This window comes from Strongylocentrotus purpuratus, unplaced genomic scaffold (genome assembly GCF_000002235.5).
Source record: "Strongylocentrotus purpuratus isolate Spur 01 unplaced genomic scaffold, Spur_5.0 spur5_scaffold_6, whole genome shotgun sequence".
In the NCBI taxonomy this organism is placed as follows: domain Eukaryota; kingdom Metazoa; phylum Echinodermata; class Echinoidea; order Camarodonta; family Strongylocentrotidae; genus Strongylocentrotus; species Strongylocentrotus purpuratus.
Window position 1 is genome coordinate 57,327,543 of NW_022145612.1, and position 21,007 is coordinate 57,348,549.

A 21,007-nucleotide genomic window follows, 5' to 3' on the forward strand; every position below is an offset into this window, starting at 1 on the left:
ATTTTCCCATCTTCTCAAAAAAAAATAGAGAGACAATATTCCCGGTATACAATGTACACATCTATGCTCAAACTTAACATACATGTACTAACCTTCTCATCCTTTCTCTAGAATCTTCACATTCATTCAACTCTTATTCTCAATTTCAAAGCAGATTCATCAGTTTCACCTCATCCATTGTCTAACAAGTTTCTCCATTTCTCTTTCTTATTCAATTCTGTTTTTTGACCTTGTTTTCAAATACACCTCTGACCTTTTTCCCAACCCTACTGATTGCATCCATTTCAAGAACTCTCTACGTGCTCCTATTACTGAATTTCTTGAAATTCTACACCACAAACTCACCTGTTTTATGTCCACAATATCTTGTAAGTTCAGTTATAATTTCATTTTCTCTTTCATATATTTTCTCTGAAAACTTATTTTCCAGGTCAAATCTATTTTGAAAGAATCATTTATTTCTCTTTGGTATTGTTTTATTTTTCCCCTTCCCTCCCCCCCCCCCCCCCAACCCCATCTCCCTTCTCTCTCTATCTCTCTCTCTCTCTCTCTCTCTGTCTCCGTCTCCCTCTCAGAACCTCTCACTCTTCTTCTCACATTCAAAATCCTTGCATGCCCCTCAGGAGAGACACACATGCATAAACATCCCAATATTGACACGATCGCTAAGCTGGGGGCTCGTTGGAGGTGGCGTACTTGAGACTCACACAGATCTTGAGGGAACAGAGGCTTGAGCTTAGCTTTAATATAGAGCCAGGAAAATATCTACTGCAACTTTAAGCATCTTCAGCACAGGGGATCTGGTATCCCAGTCCCGGAGCCATAGTGCGGCTTTATTAGATCAGGCAGCAATGTACAACAAGTGAATTATCGTTTCTGCCATCAGCGAACCATTCCATCATTTTTGGTCTCTCTTACTACATCTCTCTCTTTCTCTCTTTCTCACTTACTCTCCATCTCTCACGTTTTCTCTTAGTACTTGCTCTTGATCAGAAGAAACCTTCATTTAGGGAGAAAAGATGCTCTGGTGGATCGATGGAATGAATAATAGAGAAGCAGGTCTGTGTGGGAATCCACTGTGAAGTCAACCTCCAGAGGGGCATGCATGCAGGGGAGAGCTAGAAAGAGAGTTTGTATTCTGCTGATTGTCTTGCAATCAGTCACCACACTCTGAAATTGTATTAGGAGCATACCTTGCTAGCTAGATGGATTCCACTGCCTGCTTTATTGATTAACGCTTGTATGAATAAATCATACGCAAGTCTCCAATTCAAACTGGGAAAGGATATATTGTCTTTCGTAGGAGGAGATGTTGGATTTGGGACATAAGTTTTAATCTGATTGGAAAGTGGAAAGCGCAATACTGGCACAGCTAGCACTCACGGCTAATTAGGCCACTAGCACCCAAATTTAGATCCCAGTGACGACATCAAAAGTTTCCAAGGCTGAACGAGAGGCTAATCTAAGGCAAGTTGTCGGATTCTCCACAGCTATAGTCACAGGCTACGTTGACTACCTTCTAACACTCGTCATTGTACCATCACTGTCTCGTGTTAGCTGGATAAAGGAGTATTCAAAATGGAGATTATGGGGCTGAGTATCTACATAGCTTTGTGCTCTGTTCTGCTGCTGTTCTTAGGGGCGCCCAGGGCAGAGGGGTGTAGCTGTGAAGGGGCACACCCTCAGCAGCAATTCTGTAGAGCTTCCTATGGTAAGTTTTAAAGGCATATATCACTACTAATGAATTTATTTCTAATTGTCATTACTGACTTTTGGGGAAGGTGCAATTTAACTAATGGAATGTAATACTTGCTTACAGATTTCCAAAGAGAAGAAATTACAATTCGATTGATCTTATATTTTGCCTTCATCATAAGATATTAACTGTTGGATCCAACTTCTATAGTAACCATAGGTAATATTAGAGAACACTGCAGTGTTTTATGTAACTTTAAAAACACAGGGCAGCATGAAGGTATAACAGTTTCTGAGTCTCAGAACTGAATCACCTTTTGTGGCCATTTTAATGGTTGACTTACTACTTTTTTTTCTTTTTCTGGTGGATAATTGAAATCTACTGAAGTGTTGTTAATTTTTTTTTAAAGTTAAGTAATTTTTTTACTGCAATCAAATGTTTTCAAAGATTATTTTGGCTATTTGAAACCCTTATTCCACACCTTTACAGGGATATTGATGTGGATAGAAAAATGCCTTATTTACAAATTTGATATACACAAAAAAAATCATTGATCTATGATGTAAATTTCTTTTGGTGATTTGGAATGCAAACACATTGAGTATTAAGCCTGACGGAAATGGGGTGAAGTCTATAAAAATGTGTGTTGGATCAAAATCAAATCATATCTAATGAATTAAAGATCATGTTTGTGGCACTGCTTACAAAAGAACAGCATCCACCTTTTTAAATCCACCAATTTATTATATACAACCACTATAGACAACTATTTTTGCTTAGCTTGTTAGTTGACAGCATTGTATTTTCTGTTCTCAAACATAACAGTATCCCAACCATGTTCTGAGAGCAAGAAAAGTATTAATCTAAGTAAATCATTAATAACTCAAATAAAGCCTCTCTGGCTCTCAGCACGATATACAGTTAGCAACTAAATTATTCATACTCTTACCAAGTTTTGTAATGTTTTAAGTACGTGAAAAAATTGATTTGGCCCCATTTATGTTTCTTGAAAATGTGACATATTGAAGCTTAAATCTATAAGTATTCAACAAAGGCCTTAATTCAACAAGTTCACCTTCTTTTCTTGAGTTACAAAAAATACAAAAACATAAAATGTACAAAGGTATGAATAACTTAGTATACAGCAATATTTATTGATTAAGAACAACTTTGAGCAGGAAAGTAGGAGTAATAATATGCACTGCTCTGAGGCTATACTTGGGATTTCACCCACGTACTGTCTTCAGGATTACAAACATTCTCAACTGAGAAGCCCATTTACACAGCCCAAAAAACAATCGTGAAAAACCATTTTTTATGAATTTCTGCTGACGTTTAAAAAATACCCCAGAGGTGTTTTTTTTTTTTTTGTATAGTTTGGGTCTTTCTTTGTGTTTAAGGGTAGTTGACTAGCAACTTTGGCCAAACACCTGAATGTAAAAAAAACCAATGATTTTGATTTGCACTTTGCAGTGTAAATGCAGCTTTGCTGACATTTTACGGTGACCCCGAAACTGTGAACTTTCAAAGATAGGGATTGTACTAATAGAGGAAAAGATTTGCTATTGATGTGAATGTACATGTTCCAGTAGACAAAGGAGAATTCATCCACTTGAACATTCAAATAAGGTATTTTTATAAAGTGACAGAATATGATGAATTTCTTGCATCATTCTTGGACAATTTATCAGGTATATTGCTTTCCATGTTTTCCCTATTTATATGCAAATAAACTATACTAGTTCACATTCTCATGGACCTGAAAATTCCATGCTATTTTTTATAATATTTCTACTTTCTACTTTTGTACTGAAGAATTTAATCTGTGATGATGTGTCTTAAGCGCTGCTATTTGCAGAATCTTCCTGAAATAAACAACAAGTTTTACAGCTTGAAACAATTCTACAAAATCAAATTGAAGTATTCATAATAAACCCCCTCTCACCATCATTCTTGTAAATTGTAAGGCATAAAGCAAACATATCTCTTCACATCAATCACTATATATATATATATATATATATATATATATATATATATATATATATACGCAACATTGAATACTATTTTAGTAGATCATTATAACATCTAGGTAATTAATTTTGAGTGGGCCAGCAAGTGACGTCAATGATCCTTTGCCACATTCCAATCTCCTCGTTAAAAAAGTCTTGATTTCCAATTATCATTCATGGATTAATGTACCTTGTCTCCTGCAGGTGACAACATCAATTTATAGCTTAAAGGTACCCTTCAACGTGTCAAAATATATGTTAAAAAGAGCCTATAAGGATTATAGGGTTTTTGACAACGGTGCAGAATCCCTTTGCAATAAGTTCTTTTGTCATGATAAGTTCTTTATGATTATGGGATGGTTTGTACCATGCATTTGTTAGGACTAAAACTATTCTTACTAAAAAATCAAAGATAGCTTCCCCCCTATTATGTTAATTTATAAACATTTCTGAGAAGTTCTTACTACACTCTAGGACAAATTAATACTTGATTTAACTATTTTCATGATCTAGTGAAAAGCTAATTAATAAGTTTAAGTCCATTTGGCAGTTGCTTTTAGCATGATGGGTTTGGTATTCAAACTTGTAATATTTTGTTCCATATATAATATTTCAAGCTGGTAGTTTTCCTTTTAGTACACTAAACATATCGAGCAATTTCATATTTTTTTCTTCGGACGATTTGTCTCCTGAAGTTCTTTCTTTTCATTGTTCATAACTCATTGATACCCCCAATACACAGGCATGTTTGTGGTTACCTTGTTTCAACACACTCCCACAAGCATTTCCCAAACATTATATTCAATTTCCTCATCCGACTATTTTTTGCAGTTTCAATTGGCCTGAACGCAGCAATGTTTTCACAACGCATCTAAAGCTAGATTTGCCCTTTCCAGGGTAAATGCAACTAATGTAATTTGCTCGCTTTGGTTTTTTGTTTTGCCCAGTTCTATGCCATGGATTTATATCAATGTAGATTGAATTCCAAGGCCAATCTATATACTATTCTTCCATAGCAACATATAAAATATTTGGAAGGAAATATGCGCCTCCCTTTCTTATCAAATAAAAGAAATGTGGGCAAAATTTGAATCATGAATATACGTCAGAGTAAAAAATAGCTAGCAAGTATCAGTTATCTTTCAATCACAGAAGAAAATTATTTTTACTCATAAGAACAATAAATACAAACTTAAATGTTCCTTACAGAAAACTATTATCAGACAAATGTTTATAAACAGTAATGTAATATTTTGAGATTGTAGCCAATATCTTACATATTTTTTATGTACACAAGTGATGTATTTTAATGATATAGATTGATGTTGAGATAGGAATAAAATATTTGATCGCAAAAACATCTACAGCTTACAACCTTTAATAAACCATACCATATACAATCATATTAGTGGAAACAGTGCTGCTCTTCATAGACATGTATCACAAATAACTTCATTACCTACAATACAACCAGTATCATTCTCTCCAAGTGACTGTATGGTACATGCTCCTGAGACAAACGCATTAATTATGTACAATCACTTCCTGACATTGACTAATTTAAACCAGGACCCAACATGATGTCTAATGCTAACCCTAAACAAAACTTGAAACCTACGTAGCCTTTAGGTTAGGTGAGCTGTAACATAATCACTAAACCTTAATCTAATGCTAATACCTCCCTCGTCGTTTTCCACACACTTTTTTTTAATTTTCTCTATATTTTCATGGTATTTCCTAAAAAAAAAAACTAAATCATTTCTTCCATTTTCTTATGACAAAAATGGAGAAATGGATCAAAAAAATATTTTCAGGATAAGGATTTGTGCAAAAACAGATAAATGAAAAATATATTCAGAGTTTAAAAAAAGAAAGATATAAGATTAAGAATATTTTCTGTGCTGCTTTTTCACTATTTTGTTATTACTATGTTTAGATTACTTTATTTTGATTAGGGTTGTTGACATAGTTTATATCAGTAGGTACCAATACCTACTTTGACTAAAGCTACACGATGATTATGATATACATGTATATTGACAAGCTATATTCTATATTTACCCATTAAGTAGACCCATCCTGCCTGTATGCTGAGTCAGCGTGATATCATTAAACAATCACACAAGGTGGCCATCTTAAAGGTTAACTTAACTTCTGGTAATCAAGTAACTCAACTCAAACATGATGGGATTTTTTTTAATTAAAAAAAAACTGTACTGAATATGAAGCGGGAATGAAAAAGATATTTGCCATTTGAAGTTGAGAAGAAATGTGTGATTTTTGTTTTAATTAGCAAAATAAACATGGGATATCTGTTCATGGCCTACAGTATATTATCTGATATTATGTATAGGTTATTCAGCTTAAGCTGGTTAATTAAAGGCCCATTGGGATTAGAAAAAAAAGCGAGTATATAGAGAAAACAGGACAGTAAATAACAATAGAAAGAGAGGGGTAAAGGGCTGTATATTCTAAAATATAATCTTGTTTCTGATTATGATTTCAAAGGAAATTCAGGTAGAAAAATGATCTCAGCAAATAACATGCCTGGGCAACATTCTCCGAGGTAGCGACACAGAAAACCCCATCAATTGGCTTGATATTGAAAGAGCCCCCCAAGGATGGGGTAAGGTGTCAAGTAATACAGGAGTACGAGAGGGAATCGGATCCTCACGGAAGTATTTTTCTGATTATATTTGCCAAGCTATCAACCTGAACAGGGAAGGTTTGGAAGAGGTTTGAGAGAGGGCAGGAAAGATCAGCATCTGAAGATGCAGCCTCAAGGAGGAAGAGGAGGGAGAAGATAGAGGATGGAATAGACGATGGGGTTGATGGGTTAAAGGGATGATGGAGGGTGAGGGGGAGGGGGGGTTGGTGGAGGAGGTAGTCAAATGAGGTAGAAAGGGGATGAGGGGGTTGGGAAGAGATGGAGAATGGAGAGAGGAATGAGTAGATGATGGGGTGGTAGGGGTATGGGAGGGGGGGGGGGGGTTGATAAGAAAACAAGAGTGGGTCAAAGTAATAAGGGACTGGGAGAATTGGAGGTATGGAAGGAGTATGTGCTTGATCGGTTAGTGGTGAGGGGGGGGGGGTGAGCAGATAGTAAGTGGGTGGAAGGGAAGAAGGGATTGGGTAGATAACATATCTAGAGTGGATTCCACTATCTTCTTTATAGAGGATAGGTTGGATAGTGTGTTTGATAGGGGTGGGCAGGGGATGGGGATGGATAGGATAGATATAAATATAGAAGGGCTGGGGTAGATAAAGAGGTCTGGAACGAGATGGAGGATGGGGTACAGAATGTGGTGGGGTGTCTAAAGATACGTAGTCTGGATGAGGGAGTGGAATAAGAGAGTAGTGTGGAGAGGCTAGAAGGAGAGGGAATGTGGTTGAAAGGAGATGAGGATAGAATGGAGGATGATATGAAGAATGTGGTTATATAATGGGTGGGTGGGTGGGAGGGGGGTTACTGAGAAGATAGAGTGGTCGTGAGTGTGCGAAGAGTAGAGGAGCTTGAATGGGGGCGGATAAGAGGTAGAGACAGAGGATGGGGTAGATGATGTGTGTGTGTGGGGGGGGGGAGGGGTAGAGATGGTAAGAAGATGTAAGGAGAGGGGAAATAGGATCGCCAAATGGTTTGGGAAGAAAGACAAACAGACAGACAGAGGAGGAATGACTTGTGGAATTCAATTGTCAGCAAAGTATTTAAATAAATATATGTGACTAGAGCATTCCTTTTTGGTGTGAGGTGAGCAAAGCCCCAACCAATGTTATAAACAAAAAGATGATTAACTGATCATTCACATAGTGGCATACTCCTCTGCAAAAAAAGTCCATAAATTGGTTGAAGATGGATATTTATAAAGAAAAACAGAGATAAAGAGACATCATATTGCAAAATAACCAGATAAAGACACCATAAGAGGTTAAAAAAACAAAGAGAAGTAAAGATAAGAACTGTAATGAAGGGGAAAAAAAGAAGAGGAATTTTTTTTTTCGAGGGAGAGGGTTTCCAGGAGAATCAATAAAAGGCCCACTAGGTATAACAAGCAGCAATCTAAGAGGACTCAAATATCACTGGTAACATCATCTATCTCTTAACCCCTTGCCTACTGGAACTAGGTGCTTCCTAGGCTAAAGCTATGCCATGGTTAATTCAATAGCAAATGGGTTAAGCTGCATCACACAACATCTGCAGTAGCTTTACTGAAATCCCATGTAGTTTCTCCCTAATAGTATGTAAAATGAACAAAATCATCACTGGATGGTAGAGGGGGATAAGTCAACTGTTTGTGGTACTGTGAAACAAAATAAATTCAAGGTGTCATAAAAAACAACAAAACTGATTTAAATATTTTTGAAGGAAAAATGATTTGTACATTACTGAACATTCTTAGTATAATTTTGACTAGATGGACAGGTACACCAAAGAAGAGAAATAGAGGCAAATTGCTATCTTAACCATCTCCACCAAACAATTAGATTTTTTCTAAATGAAACTTTCAAATTGCTTTGCCCCTGGTTTATGCTCAACATTTTCTATTGAAAATATGAAATATAATAACTTTAAATCATGCCTCCATCATCTTTTCTCCTGTTGTTATGGCACGTTTGTTTCAAGCACCGAAAATAAAGTTGTTTCCCCTGAAAGGCAAGCTACACACCAACCTCAAAAACAGGCCTCTTCGATTTTCTTGCAGATAATGGAGGAATACAGCTGAGCGTATTTGACATTAGGTTGATGCAGAGAAGATGCAATTATATTGGATGCGGAGGATGAGGGGCTGTAAGGAGGATGGAGTATTATGCTACCACTCTTCGAGACCTATGTTTGATATACTTTGCTGCATAAATGGGTATTGAATATCCCATTTACAGGAATGATTGCCGTAGGGTATTATTCATAAATGGAAGCTTGAAGCCTGCACTGCGGTGAAGTGCTATGTTGTCTCTGAATACAAATGGAATATTTGGGGGGATAATTGGTGCATCAGAATTTTGATTGCCCATTACCGCCTCCTAGTCCTTACCCATGATAGCATGACTACACTGCATATATGAGACAAATATTGGCCATCCATGAAGTTAAGATTTTCTGTGGATTTCTTGATGATGCTGTTTCACAAATAACTGATAAACATGAAATTAATTGTACTGGTAAGTAAGGTACAGTAATACAGCTCTCTTTCCTATTTTTCCATCACTGTAAGTTCCCCAACAAAAAATGAAAATTAAGATAATGAAAGCAATCAAATAGTTGAAAAAGTCAATGAATATATTTACTCAATAGTCATTAAAGCCCCACTGCACTAAGTATAGCTACTTGCGCCCTCTATATAGCAAACAATGCCTAAGCGGTGACCGTTGGTCCCCATGGTCCCCTTTATCTTATGTTAATTGAGAGCTGATTTGATGAGATAACCACTTGTCAGTGACCATGCAGGGAGGTCTAATCCCTCCTGGCCAAACTAGTGCAGATAGGCTTTAAATTGAGTACAAACAGTCTGTTTGGAGCCATAAGGCATTTTACCTGGCTCCAAATGGACAATGTCAGAAGAAAAAAATACAGTAGTTACAAATATGCTAACATCACAATAACCTATTCATAATGAAAAATATTTGTGTACTTTTCATTCCGATTTGACAGTGATTGGAGCAAGGGTTCTGAAGAGAGAGTACATCCCCAAGAATCCCAGAGGTCTTGGTTTCAGCACGGGACTGCTGGGTTCTGATCATGCTGCCATTGAGCCCCTAGGTGAGAGGACTCGTCCCTACCCTGGAACGGGTCTCCATCGACTCCCGGATGAACGACTAGAAGGCGAGCAGTTTGGTGATGGAGGCAGACAGTTGCAGGACCTGGAACCTTTGGAACCTCTTCCCTATCCAGATGGTCTAGGGCCTCCCATTCTACCTGAGGCTGCAGATCCTTTCCAGAATGATGGATTATTTGCCCCCATTCCTCAATCAGATGGGCTCCAACCCTTCCCTCAGAATGATGGTCTAGAACCCTTCCCTCAACCTGCTGGACTCCAACCCCTCCAGCAACCTGATGGGCTCCAAGCCCTGCCCTTCGAGGGTGGTCCAGAACCACTAGGTCAGCCTGAGGGTCTCCTACCCTTACCCCATCCAGAGGGCCTACAACCGCTCCCTGAGGAACCCCACACCCATGAGGCATTACCACCCTTGCCCTTACCAGAGGACATGAAGCCTCTTGAGGATACCATCACAACACTGACAACTCCACCTCCAGATTTAGTGATGACAGATGAATCCCACACCATGACAACCCTTCCTCCACAGGAGAAACCTTCCAATGAAACTGTTCTGTTGGAGCCTACAATAGGTGCCGAAGAGCCCATAGCAGAAGGTATATAAGTATACTCTATTAAACTAAACTAAAACAACAAAAAACAATCAGTAGTATTTATTGAACATGAAAGAATACATCCTTTAAGCATAAAGGATGAGAAGTAAACACTGAATTTTTAAAATAGACAAAATGAAGTTTAACCAAAAAAAAAATCATTCATACAGTTAAAAATTTACTCAAGTATAGAGCAGTTTTATGAAGTGATGCGTTATTGCTTACTGGAGGGGGGGGGGGGGGGGGGGGGAGTAATCTGTGTTAATCTTATATAAATTAGATAATTCAGTAGTCAATAGCTTAAGTCACACTGACTCCATTACTGGTCCATAGGTCTTCTCCCTTAGTGTCATCATTAGTATGTATGACACTTCATAAATCAAGTTGATTAATGCAGTCTGCTTTTTTAAACCTAGGCTTTGCTTCATATTCTCTTCATTCACAGAGGAGCGCATCATCGACCCTGAGAGCATGGAGGCCTGGAACTATAAGATCATCTACACCCTCAAACTGAGCCACATCTACAAGACAGGGATGGGGCAAGAAGGTTGGAAGCAAGGTGATGAAGTACAGGTTGATAGCTCTGCTGCCTCTAGTCTGTGTGGCAAGACAGACCTCAAGACAGGAAAGAACTACCTCATTGCAGGCGAGTAATATCTCACTGTTTCAATCTTTAAAGATTGTCTAAAGGCACACATGATGCCATTCTGCATGTATTCTGCAGGCATGAGACAGAGAAAATGTTGACACTGTGCAGGGGTTCACTAGGAGATTAAGAAATTTGGAACCCCAATTGTAAACTTGAAGCACCGGGTATATAGACAATCCACGACTTTTGCCTTTAGTTAAACATACTGATCTTGTTTGAAATCTCAATGAAAATATGTTCATAAATAGGACCTGCACTTTTTTTTTCTTCCTTGGACATGAAGGGCAACACAGATTTAATGATGAAACAATAAGATTGCCTTATATTGATCTCTTTCATGTATTCCTTCTTTGGACACATATACCAATATGTATGTAAACGTAAACCTAATTTCCTATCCCCTGAAATGATCTTTCAAACCCAGGTTCAAGTGCAAACCAAGTAGTGCTCTGTGACTGGGTTCAAGAACATCATAAGCTGACAACCAGACAGAAGCAGGGTCTCAAGACAATCTATGGAAAGTCTTGCGATGTCTGCCAGGTAAGTGTGTGACAGAACTATCTTCAGGGGTGTCACTATAAAGAAAAGTAGGGGGATAGGTGACACCCAAACTATTCAAAATGTCTAGTGACACCACTGACTATTTGGGGTGCCAAGACAGGAAAGATATCCTGGTAAGTGAGCTTCAGGGGAACCGGTAGGGCTTCAAGTCCCATCTGATGTACTCTGTAATGTAAAGGACTACTAGTGCATATGATTGGTCTCAAATCCAAGTTACCCTGTTTCTAAGATCTTTGCCCTATCCTCTAAACCTTACTGCCTCCCAATATGTGACAAAAGACTAAACAAGATGACCAAATTCAAAAAGACAGGATAATCAAATAGCCAACTAGGTTGCTGGCCAGGAAGAAGAAGAATAAAATGCCTCAATTTGGGAATGGTTTGTCACAGATCTAAAAAATGTATCAGATTCCTTCTGAAATCTCAACTTGAATCAATTAATACAATCTATAATATGGTCTTAAAACTGGTTCACTGCTACAAATGAGGGATTGACCAGTAATGAACTTGCTTTACAACTAATTTCTTGAAAATGTGACCCAAAAGTTTAGTTCTTTGAAGAAAATTCAATTTGTACACTTGAAAGAATTGTCACAGTCTACATCAAAAGACACTGCATATATGGCCTTCACATTACCAATGGTGTCTTTTTTCCCCCTCTTTATCTCAAAACTGCTAGATCCATTCCTGTACGTCAAGCAGACACTGCAAGAAACCCAAGGAGAACCGAGCAACCACCTGTCTGTATGATGCATCTCAAGTCCACATAGGGGACGCCTACAGCCCTTATGACTGCATCGCATCTCACTCACGTTGCACCATGCGGCATGGACACAAGTGCAAGTGGCAGAAGAACAATGACTACCATAAGTGTGTCAAACACCAGCTTCCTTGAATAGAGGGACACTGATGTACCCCTGGCCCTGGTAGGAGGGCAACTCCTGTACCCATATTCCAAGAGTATGATATTTCAAAGAGTTTACCCAAGGACTTTATCAAATTTGCCAACAAGTTTGTATTTCTTTATTCTTCAGTTCAACTAAATGATACAAAGTTTATCACAGAAATACATATCCATTAGTCTAAATAGAGAATGAATATATATTATCTCCGTAATTAAAGAATTTATGCTGTGAATATTGTAAGACATAGTAAAATGATATACTGGTAACCATCAAAGTGGAGTGTATAGTACAAGATACTATGAAAATGCTACAATGTAGAGAGTGGCCAAATAGTCATTTTCCTGGTCATTTTCCTGAAATATTTGAATCCTATATGATGTTTTTTTGTACAAATAAATATACTAAGGCATATTTAACAACATTTGCAATGCTAACTTAGTTACTTTCCTAGTAATTTACTTTTGAAATGTTTCTTAAACCTGTTTGTTAAAGATGCGTTAGAGTGAGCTCAGGCGAGACGAATCCGTCTCTCTTTTTCTTGGGCATATTATATGCTATTGCAGGGATAACTGCTATGAAACCACCAAAGTACAACCATCACTATCAATCAAGTATATAAATAAACTTACAAATATACCCCTAAAAATCATCCATGAATATTAAAAAATTTCTTCTTATTTGTGTTTCACTTTCAGAGAATAAAACTTTCCACAAAACTGCACTATGCATCAATAAAACCAGTTCCAGGCTCATTTTAATTCCCACTCCCTGATAAAATGCCAGCTTTATGTTTTTTAAACAAATTTGCAAGGCTAACCACCAAATATATCAATAAAGTTGAATAATCATTCCTCTAGTTCCTCAAATTTTCTAGATTTCACTGACATTCTCATAAGAAAAAGTATAAATCCAGGTGTGTAATAACATGTCTCTATCTTAATAAATCATATAAATAATATGTGAATGTATATATTTCATGTGATTTATATTGTACGTTTGTTTGCTTTGAGCTAAGATGTACAAATATGTTACCCATAAATCATGGCATAATGTCAAATGCCCACTTTTGTGATTTGATGAGCTCTGAAGCTGTAGCTTGCTTTCAAGTTGAGTGGGTTTTTAATGCAGTTAATGAATTGAGTTGTACATTGTATCAAGTCTGGAGTAGGTAAACTAATCCATGGAAAAAGAGGGGAGGATTAGCGCATCTTCTTCAGATTATATTCAAAAAAATTAATTAAATATGATTTTGTTGGTGATGGGAAAAACCCATTCCACCTGAACTGCAGGCTATAGAGCTTGTAAATAATGCTCCATTTTAACATCAAGGAAGCAGGTGGGTGTTACAAAAGTCAAAATTGAAGTTGAATATGATGTGATACAGATTAGATTGATTTTGTAAAGTATCAAGTAGCTTGTAGTGTGAACCAGTACAACTGAAATGGTTTTATGTGTAGCATACAAATACATATTGACATGTTTGGGGTATCTTACAATACTTAAACTACATGACTGACTTTTGTATTACATTGTTTACCAAATATTCATTGTTATTAGAGCTTCAGTCTGTACATATATCCAACACAGATACATCTATCAAATGATTCCATGGTCATGACCAAATTGTTGATAACTTTTAACTGTTCCATGCACTTTTATGCCTGTCAAGTACAAAAAGGAAATACTTTGAAGACATAAAAAATATCCAGTGTATATCTGAAAAGTTGACTTTCAGTGCACATGTACATTTACTTCAAATACCAGGGCTAGAAGATTGCTACAGATCCATTGGCAAACTTTGATAGCTGAAAGGATAGAAATATGGTTGAATCCCAAATTATACACGATATATTGGTCAGGAAGTAAGAATAATATCTGGTGCTTACTCCAAAGTAGTAAACAGACCTATGTTTGTTATGTTCACTGTAAAAAGGTGATTTCTTTAAAAGATCAATGAAGGAAAAATATGACTTCAGTTACAAATTATATCTACAAACTAGTATTTGTTTTTCTATCTTTGTGACACCACATGCTGTTGATGAATTTAATAGGATTATTTTCCACTCAAAATGTAACAAAAATATGCAGTATCCTAGTTATGTAATGTTTTTCCATGTTTGTAATACTGGCTTTGTTTACATCTCATTTTCAATTCAACTATGTAGAGGATGTTACTGACATGTGTGAACATTGACAGCTGGATAGCTCAGATATTAATGTTCATTGATATATATTGATATTGTCAATTAAAGTTATAGTAAATATACAAATATCATTATCTTGGTAGCCTATCTCCTTTAATCTCAAATCCATAATGTCTAAATATAATACTTTAACAAAATCATGGGCAGGTGGTGGTGATATTAAATTCCAATCTATAATTGTTTCTTCAGGGTTCCAGGAATACAATGACAAAAATCAAGAGCGAATAAACAGCTTTGTACACTAAGATCATTTTCATCATAATCTATAAATAAATTCAGACAGGGTATAAAACATTGAAATAACCTTCAATACCAAGTATTTAAGAAAGAGAAATTAAACCCTCTAGACATTCTTAATAAAATTGATTTTCAAAGAATACTCTTTTCTTTATGGGCACTTCAGGGAATTCATCAATTCAACAAGGGAGCCACTAAACTTCCTAAATCTTACATTTCTTTTAGAATTAATGCTACTTCATGGAAAAGAAATACTTGCAGCTGGCAACAAATATCCAAGAATGACAATATTCTCTTGGGGTCCAGATCAACTGTGTACTCTGTACCACCATTGTAGTAGGTCCATGGTACCACTCATGTCTACACCACCGTTCTATAATTCCATGTAAAGGCAGGGTGGGGGTAAGTCTGACCTCTGGGGTAGAGGGAAAAAGGGCTTGACCTTTATCTGGAAAGGCTAGCAGGTGAATGGACTCTTGTAATAATAGGAAGGGGGTTCACAGTACCGAGTACGGAAAAAAGTTCAGTCACTTCAGACACCTAGTAATGGACTGTTCCCCTTTGCCCATCATCCCAGGAGCTTCAAACAGATGTCTTTGCTAAAAAATAGGGGTATTATATACACAACATATGCTCTACTAATGATACATGTAACTCTTCAGTCAATGTCCACCACCAACCAGAATCCTCACTTCAACCCTAGACCAAACCCTGTTGATCACCCTAAACCTAACTAAAAACACAACAGCATCCCTAACCTTTACCCTAACCCTTACCCTAATCCTAACCTTGTATACACTGGTTAGGAGAGCTGAATATGGATGTTTCAGTCAGGATTACTGTGGGCCATCACGATAATGCTAAACAATATCTGAATTATTCCTGCTTTACTTGATCACACTCAGGGATGGCATGCACCTTTCTGACCCGGGCCCCTGGCCGAACCATGGAAACTAAATGGTTTATATTGATTATGAATAAAGCCTGACAAAAAAGATTCTCCAAAGCAAATGGTACGTAGGTTGCCAAAAAAGGAAGAGGCTAGGCTTTTATGGGCATTTCATATTTCAACTAGTACAGATACCAAAACAAATTAATCAATATCATGTTCACTCTGATAGTGTTACACTATACTCTTATAAATATTGTCTGTTTATCTGTTTAGGACCAGAAGGGTATTAAATCATGTAATTTAACACAGAGTTAACACTCTTCTGAGGCTGAAATAATTTTATAATTAAGATTTATCAACAAACAAGTATTTCGGGGCACAATAAAACATGTACAGGGTGAATATTAAGTCGGAACCTAATTTATGATTTTGATGCTGATATTCATTTCTTCATCCTGCTGCTTAAATACTAGATCCACGTGAATCTGATAATATTCCAGGCACATTGGTGCACAAGCTCACAAATCTGATTGCCTGGAGATATATTTGTCAGAAATATCTTCTTATTGTTTTTCTTGTTCTTATTGTTCTTCTCTCTTTCTCTTTCTCTTTCTCTTTCTCTCTTTCTCTTTCTCTTTCTCTCTTTCTCTTTCTCTCTCTTTCTCTCTCTCATCTACCTCAAAGGCATTACAAAAGTAAATGACATTTTAGGAACTAATCTGTATACTGGAGAAAGGCTGTACCAATACCACTGTATAACAGTCACAAGGGCATTTACCCTTTAGATAGGATCCAAAAGAAAGAAATGTCAATTAAGTCCAAAGTGCTTTCACTCTTACTCATCTTAGGCATGTGGGACACCTTCCAACTTATAATCATGTTCATACAATAGACATCTAAGAAAATATTGTACAAGATACAAGGTCGACTGAATGATTCATGCCAGGCTTGGTTCGCTTGGTTTGATGGCAACATCTGACTTCAATGTCAGAATGACTGGGCCAACAAACATATTACCTCAAAAATTAACACAAGTTCAATTATGGGATAACAGAATGACACAAAAGAGAGTTATTTGCCTATAATTAAATTTGTTTCTCAGAATCATGAGATCAAAAAACAAATAGTTTGATAATTATTGAGTAGTCGTTATTTATAGAGGACCTATGCCTCGAGATCATCATCATATTGTTAGGTGTTTCCCCCTCCCCCCAATGGTTTCTAAAATATATGGGGCATAGAGAGATAGATAGACAGATGCATTTGTAGATAGATACCTACTATTTGAAAAAGTGTCTATGAAAGATTTTTTTTATCTCTATAGCTTCCATATTTGTATGTGATTATTATCAGTGGTGATGAAATCTTGCGGAAAGGCCATTCTATTAATATAAGCACAGATTTAATTATTATGTGAGAAGTAAATTAAGTATTGAAAGAATATTGTTTTTATGTCATTCTCTAACAAATGCACAAATTACATATAATGATGCATGCAACTCACTTGTATTCTTATTTTTGTTTTGGAATAATGTTTGGTGAGGAACTTTGGGTGGCAACTGTCATTTTAAAAAGTTGTTAGTCTTTAAAAAAAAATTACACTTCTTACTTGGATTGCAAGATGGGAATTCTTTTTGCAAAAATAGCGAAATAAACAAGGACACATCTTAATTAACCTTTACTTCCACATAACTTTGTTTTGATTGCTCTCTATTTTACTATAACCCATTCACAAAATTGAGCTTGCATCTGACCATATTAGCTCTTTTCATCCATATAAGTACGTTACTGGGGAATAGTTGATTCGCTATTCATGACATCACACAGAATGGGGTGGAGCCTAGCTGGGAGGGATAGGAAACGGACCTGTAACTGAGATTTCCTTCTACCCAGACAGGTGCTATGTTTGGAATATCCACGGTATCTAGTCCAGCTTAGTCTGCTTATACAGACTCTGACACCAGAACAAAATGATGTCTTTGAACCGAACCTAAATCAAAGAGGTACTATACAGAGTCAGGATCTACCTAGTGTAGTCTTCAGTGCATAAAGTTCCTTCAATATGACTGACAATCAAACTACACGCTTAAACACCTTTTGGGAAATTTTTTATCTGAAAGCCACGTAATTTGACAGTTTTTTAAATTTTTTTAATCTTTTGAAAGTGAGGAGGGAGTGTTTCATTTTCAGAGAGTACAGATCTCATAGAATCATACTGTAAAACCTCTTCTTATAGAACTTTTTTTGGTAGAAACCTAAAGTCCCCCCCCCCCCCTCCCTTAACTAAAGCTAGCAAAAATCAGCTTCAAATAAATAAGTCTCTTGGCAAAAAATGCAATTTAAAAATAAATTGAGAAAAAAGGGAAAGAAAAAAGAAAAAAAATAATACCTAGCTTATTCAATCCCCTCTTGCTCCTTTCAATTATAACATTACCTTCTGGGAAACATCAAGAAAATCATATTTGAAACTAATTTAATACGAAAATGCACTCAAGGAGTGTTATAATTTATTTTAAAAAGTCCATGACATAACTACTTCAACAAAGCTTAGAACCAAGACTAGACAGAGAGGGAAACTGGCTAACTTCCTGTCACAGGTCACATTCCCCCGAGGGAACTGTGATGATGTCATCAGAACAACTGACCAATCACAGCGCTCATATCCAAAGCAGTACAGTAAATACTCTGGTGAGATGTGACCCTTCTACTAGCTCCCTGCATGCTGGTGTTATTTACGCAGCTATTTGTTTCCTCCTCTCTGACGTCTATTTTCAGGTAGTCACCAAGGTCAATAACTTTGTTATTTTTATCCAAATATATTCCTTAAAGTAAACTTGTTTTTTAAATGTCAAAAGCAATAAAGAACAAATTATATTTATTCAAAATTATACGTCGAAAACAAACTCTGACCCTATGCAGTCAGCAAATTATTATAATGGCTGAGATCTGGGGGAAATGAATTGCATATTCTGAATTTGAGGAATAAATTTCTACCATCTCTATTTTCTCTGTATTTACCAGAAAATTGTTTGTGTTACCTTTTATTTTAAATATGCTAATTGGGGCAGGAAATTGATAAGCACTAAAGTTTCTAGTGATTTCTTCCCATTTGTTTTAAAGAGAAGTACATACCCTGATCACCATGAGAATTAGATTAGATACAATATGAAAATTCAGAGAATCTGGTCTGTCAAAGTTTGAGAACTATCTGATGAATGATAATTTTGTTTTGCTTTGAACTTTTGAAAATCCCCATGCCAATTAGCAACTATATTATTTCTTCTTGTGAGTTATTCTCTATCTGTTTGGTACAAAAATTAACATATTTCCCTTTATTACACATATGATTTCATCAAAAGTTAAGATTCAGGATGGTTTTGGAAATGTTCAATACAAAAGAAGCTGAAAGTTTTTTTCGCAAACACAATCAAAGAGTTGCAATCTTTAAAATGTCCAAACTTAACCCATTGCCTGCAGGAACTAGGTGGTACCTGTACGAAGCCTATGGGAATGAAAAAATTCTGTTGTCACTGTTTATTAAATATTAGCCTTCTTTGATATTTTTTTCTTCAAATTCTCTCAAAACTTTTCCTTGGCTGTTTTCTTTATTTCTTAAATCAAATTTGATGCCACGACTTGATCTTTTAATGCTTTTTAAGAGGGAACATGTCCTTCTTGTAACAGAAATTCATGGAAGGGGTCTCAGACAGTACTAGAAGGTCAATATCTGGTCACTCTGTCCAGCTAATTCCTTTGAGAATTGCACCATATCTATGACATAGCGTTGACCATGTGTCAGCATCAAATTACTTCATAAATTATTAGGCTATCATAGTAATTACAGTCTTCCACTCCCTGAGACAAAATTGCAAAATTCCTCAAGGTTGGTCTCAATCGGATTGCATCATAGCTCTGTTTACCTTATCAAAACTTATTGGTATGACAGACAACACCCTATTGCACAGAGTTAGGAGGTATTGCGAAGAGTTGTGAAATCTGAAACAGACATGATTAATTATTAAGCCTCTGATAATTACTTTCCGCTATGATATGTCTTGTTTTTAATGAATCATCAACTATGGAATTATTTATCTGAAAAGCAAAGAGACTGCCAAACTTATAAGGATGATTATTGAATTGCATAACTGCATATGGGTGAAAGATAGTGCTGCAAAAAATAGAATTGCTCAATAAACGTGTTTTGTTTTGTATTGTTTTTGTTTGTTTTGTATTGTTTTGTTTCTTTAATTATTTTCATTGACTGTTTATTTATTTTTTGTAGTAAAATTGCTCAATCAATTTATACAAATGGGTTCATAATGAGGCTGCTCACCCTTTATTCCATCAAATTAAATATAATCTTTTTTTAGTCAGAAGGCCATTAATTAACTCATATACTTTAACACAGAATCAATGCCCTTCAGGTTCCAACCAGATGATATAAAAAGTGCATCAAAAGGTGAACACGCTTAAACAACTAATGTGATCTGTTTCTGTTTAGTCTAGTCATGATTTAACATCATTAGTATTGCAACCAGGAGTAGTACACATGGTAACGTTTTCCGGAACATGATGGTTAAGCAAGCATGGCATACCACATAGTTTATGTTTAAGGAAAATATGTGCATCTTTCCTAAAATTAGGTGCATTCATTCTTTCCTATGACACGTCTCTATACCTCAGTTCAAGTTCATAAAAACTGGGCAACTTTGTTTTGTTTATCTGTTTTGGCATACTAAATTTGCAAAGTAATAATATAACCCACACCAGTTCAGTGTAAAATCAATCAAAATTCCATAAATCACTTGTCTGTTGATACATTTCACAACCAAACAGTTTAGAAAACTGGCCACATCTTTTCCTATTTAAAACAAGACATAGGTCATCCAACCAACAACAACAAAAAAGGGGGGAAAAAAGGTAAAAGACAGACACATTCATATTGCATGTTAACTTTGACAGGTAACATTTAAAACTTTTTGAAACTTTTTGGCATAAACCCAAAATGAGCCATTACTATGTTTGCAGTCTATGTTTCATCACTTTGTAAAGCAATCAATCCCCCTTGAACACGCTTCTATTAATAACCCCCTACCTCAATCTTATCTACTGCCCCATTCAGACTCAAGGAATATATACAATATTTGTATAAACAAACTTTGTGCTAAGAATCATAAAAAGGGGCGCACACACATGAAAATGGTGATTTATAACAAAACATAGTATACAATGATTGGTTGTGTAGGGGTCAGTTGACATGATAACTTGCCAATCATCAGTGCATGCTCACAAAAAGCCCCAGCCAGTTATACAACATTTGTATGATAAAACATTCAGACAAGAAGAGGGACTGATTCTTTACTGAGTTTCCATTCAAAATGATGCCAAAGCATGCATTTTGCTATATAACATTCTGTTACACAATGTTCAGACTAAAACAAAACAATTACTCATTCATTCATTACTAAGTTTCATTTCAAAACAGTG

General features: G+C 36.2%; 1 protein-coding gene across 1 annotated transcript; it reads left to right on the top strand.

The window, feature by feature from the left end:
- Positions 1-649: 649 nt before the first annotated feature.
- On the top strand, positions 650-14,462 carry LOC575414. Its single transcript, XM_030973256.1, has 4 exons — positions 650-1,711; positions 9,356-10,075; positions 10,518-10,718; positions 11,146-14,462. Exons 1-4 carry the CDS (start codon positions 1,579-1,581, stop codon positions 11,271-11,273), a joined length of 1,182 nt encoding a protein of 393 aa, XP_030829116.1. The 5' UTR covers positions 650-1,578; the 3' UTR covers positions 11,274-14,462.
- The last annotated feature ends 6,545 nt before the right edge of the window (positions 14,463-21,007 follow it).

What these genes read in the sequence shown, in the direction of transcription:
- LOC575414 (XM_030973256.1), top strand. Translation starts at nt 1,579, where the DNA reads ATGGAGATTATGGGGCTGAGTATCTACATAGCTTTGTGCTCTGTTCTG. An exon ending in ATTCTGTAGAGCTTCCTATG is followed by an intron (nt 1,712 to 9,355) that starts GTAAGTTTTAAA and finishes CCGATTTGACAG; the next exon opens with TGATTGGAGCAAGGGTTCTG. An exon ending in AAAGAACTACCTCATTGCAG is followed by an intron (nt 10,719 to 11,145) that starts GCGAGTAATATC and finishes TTTCAAACCCAG; the next exon opens with GTTCAAGTGCAAACCAAGTA.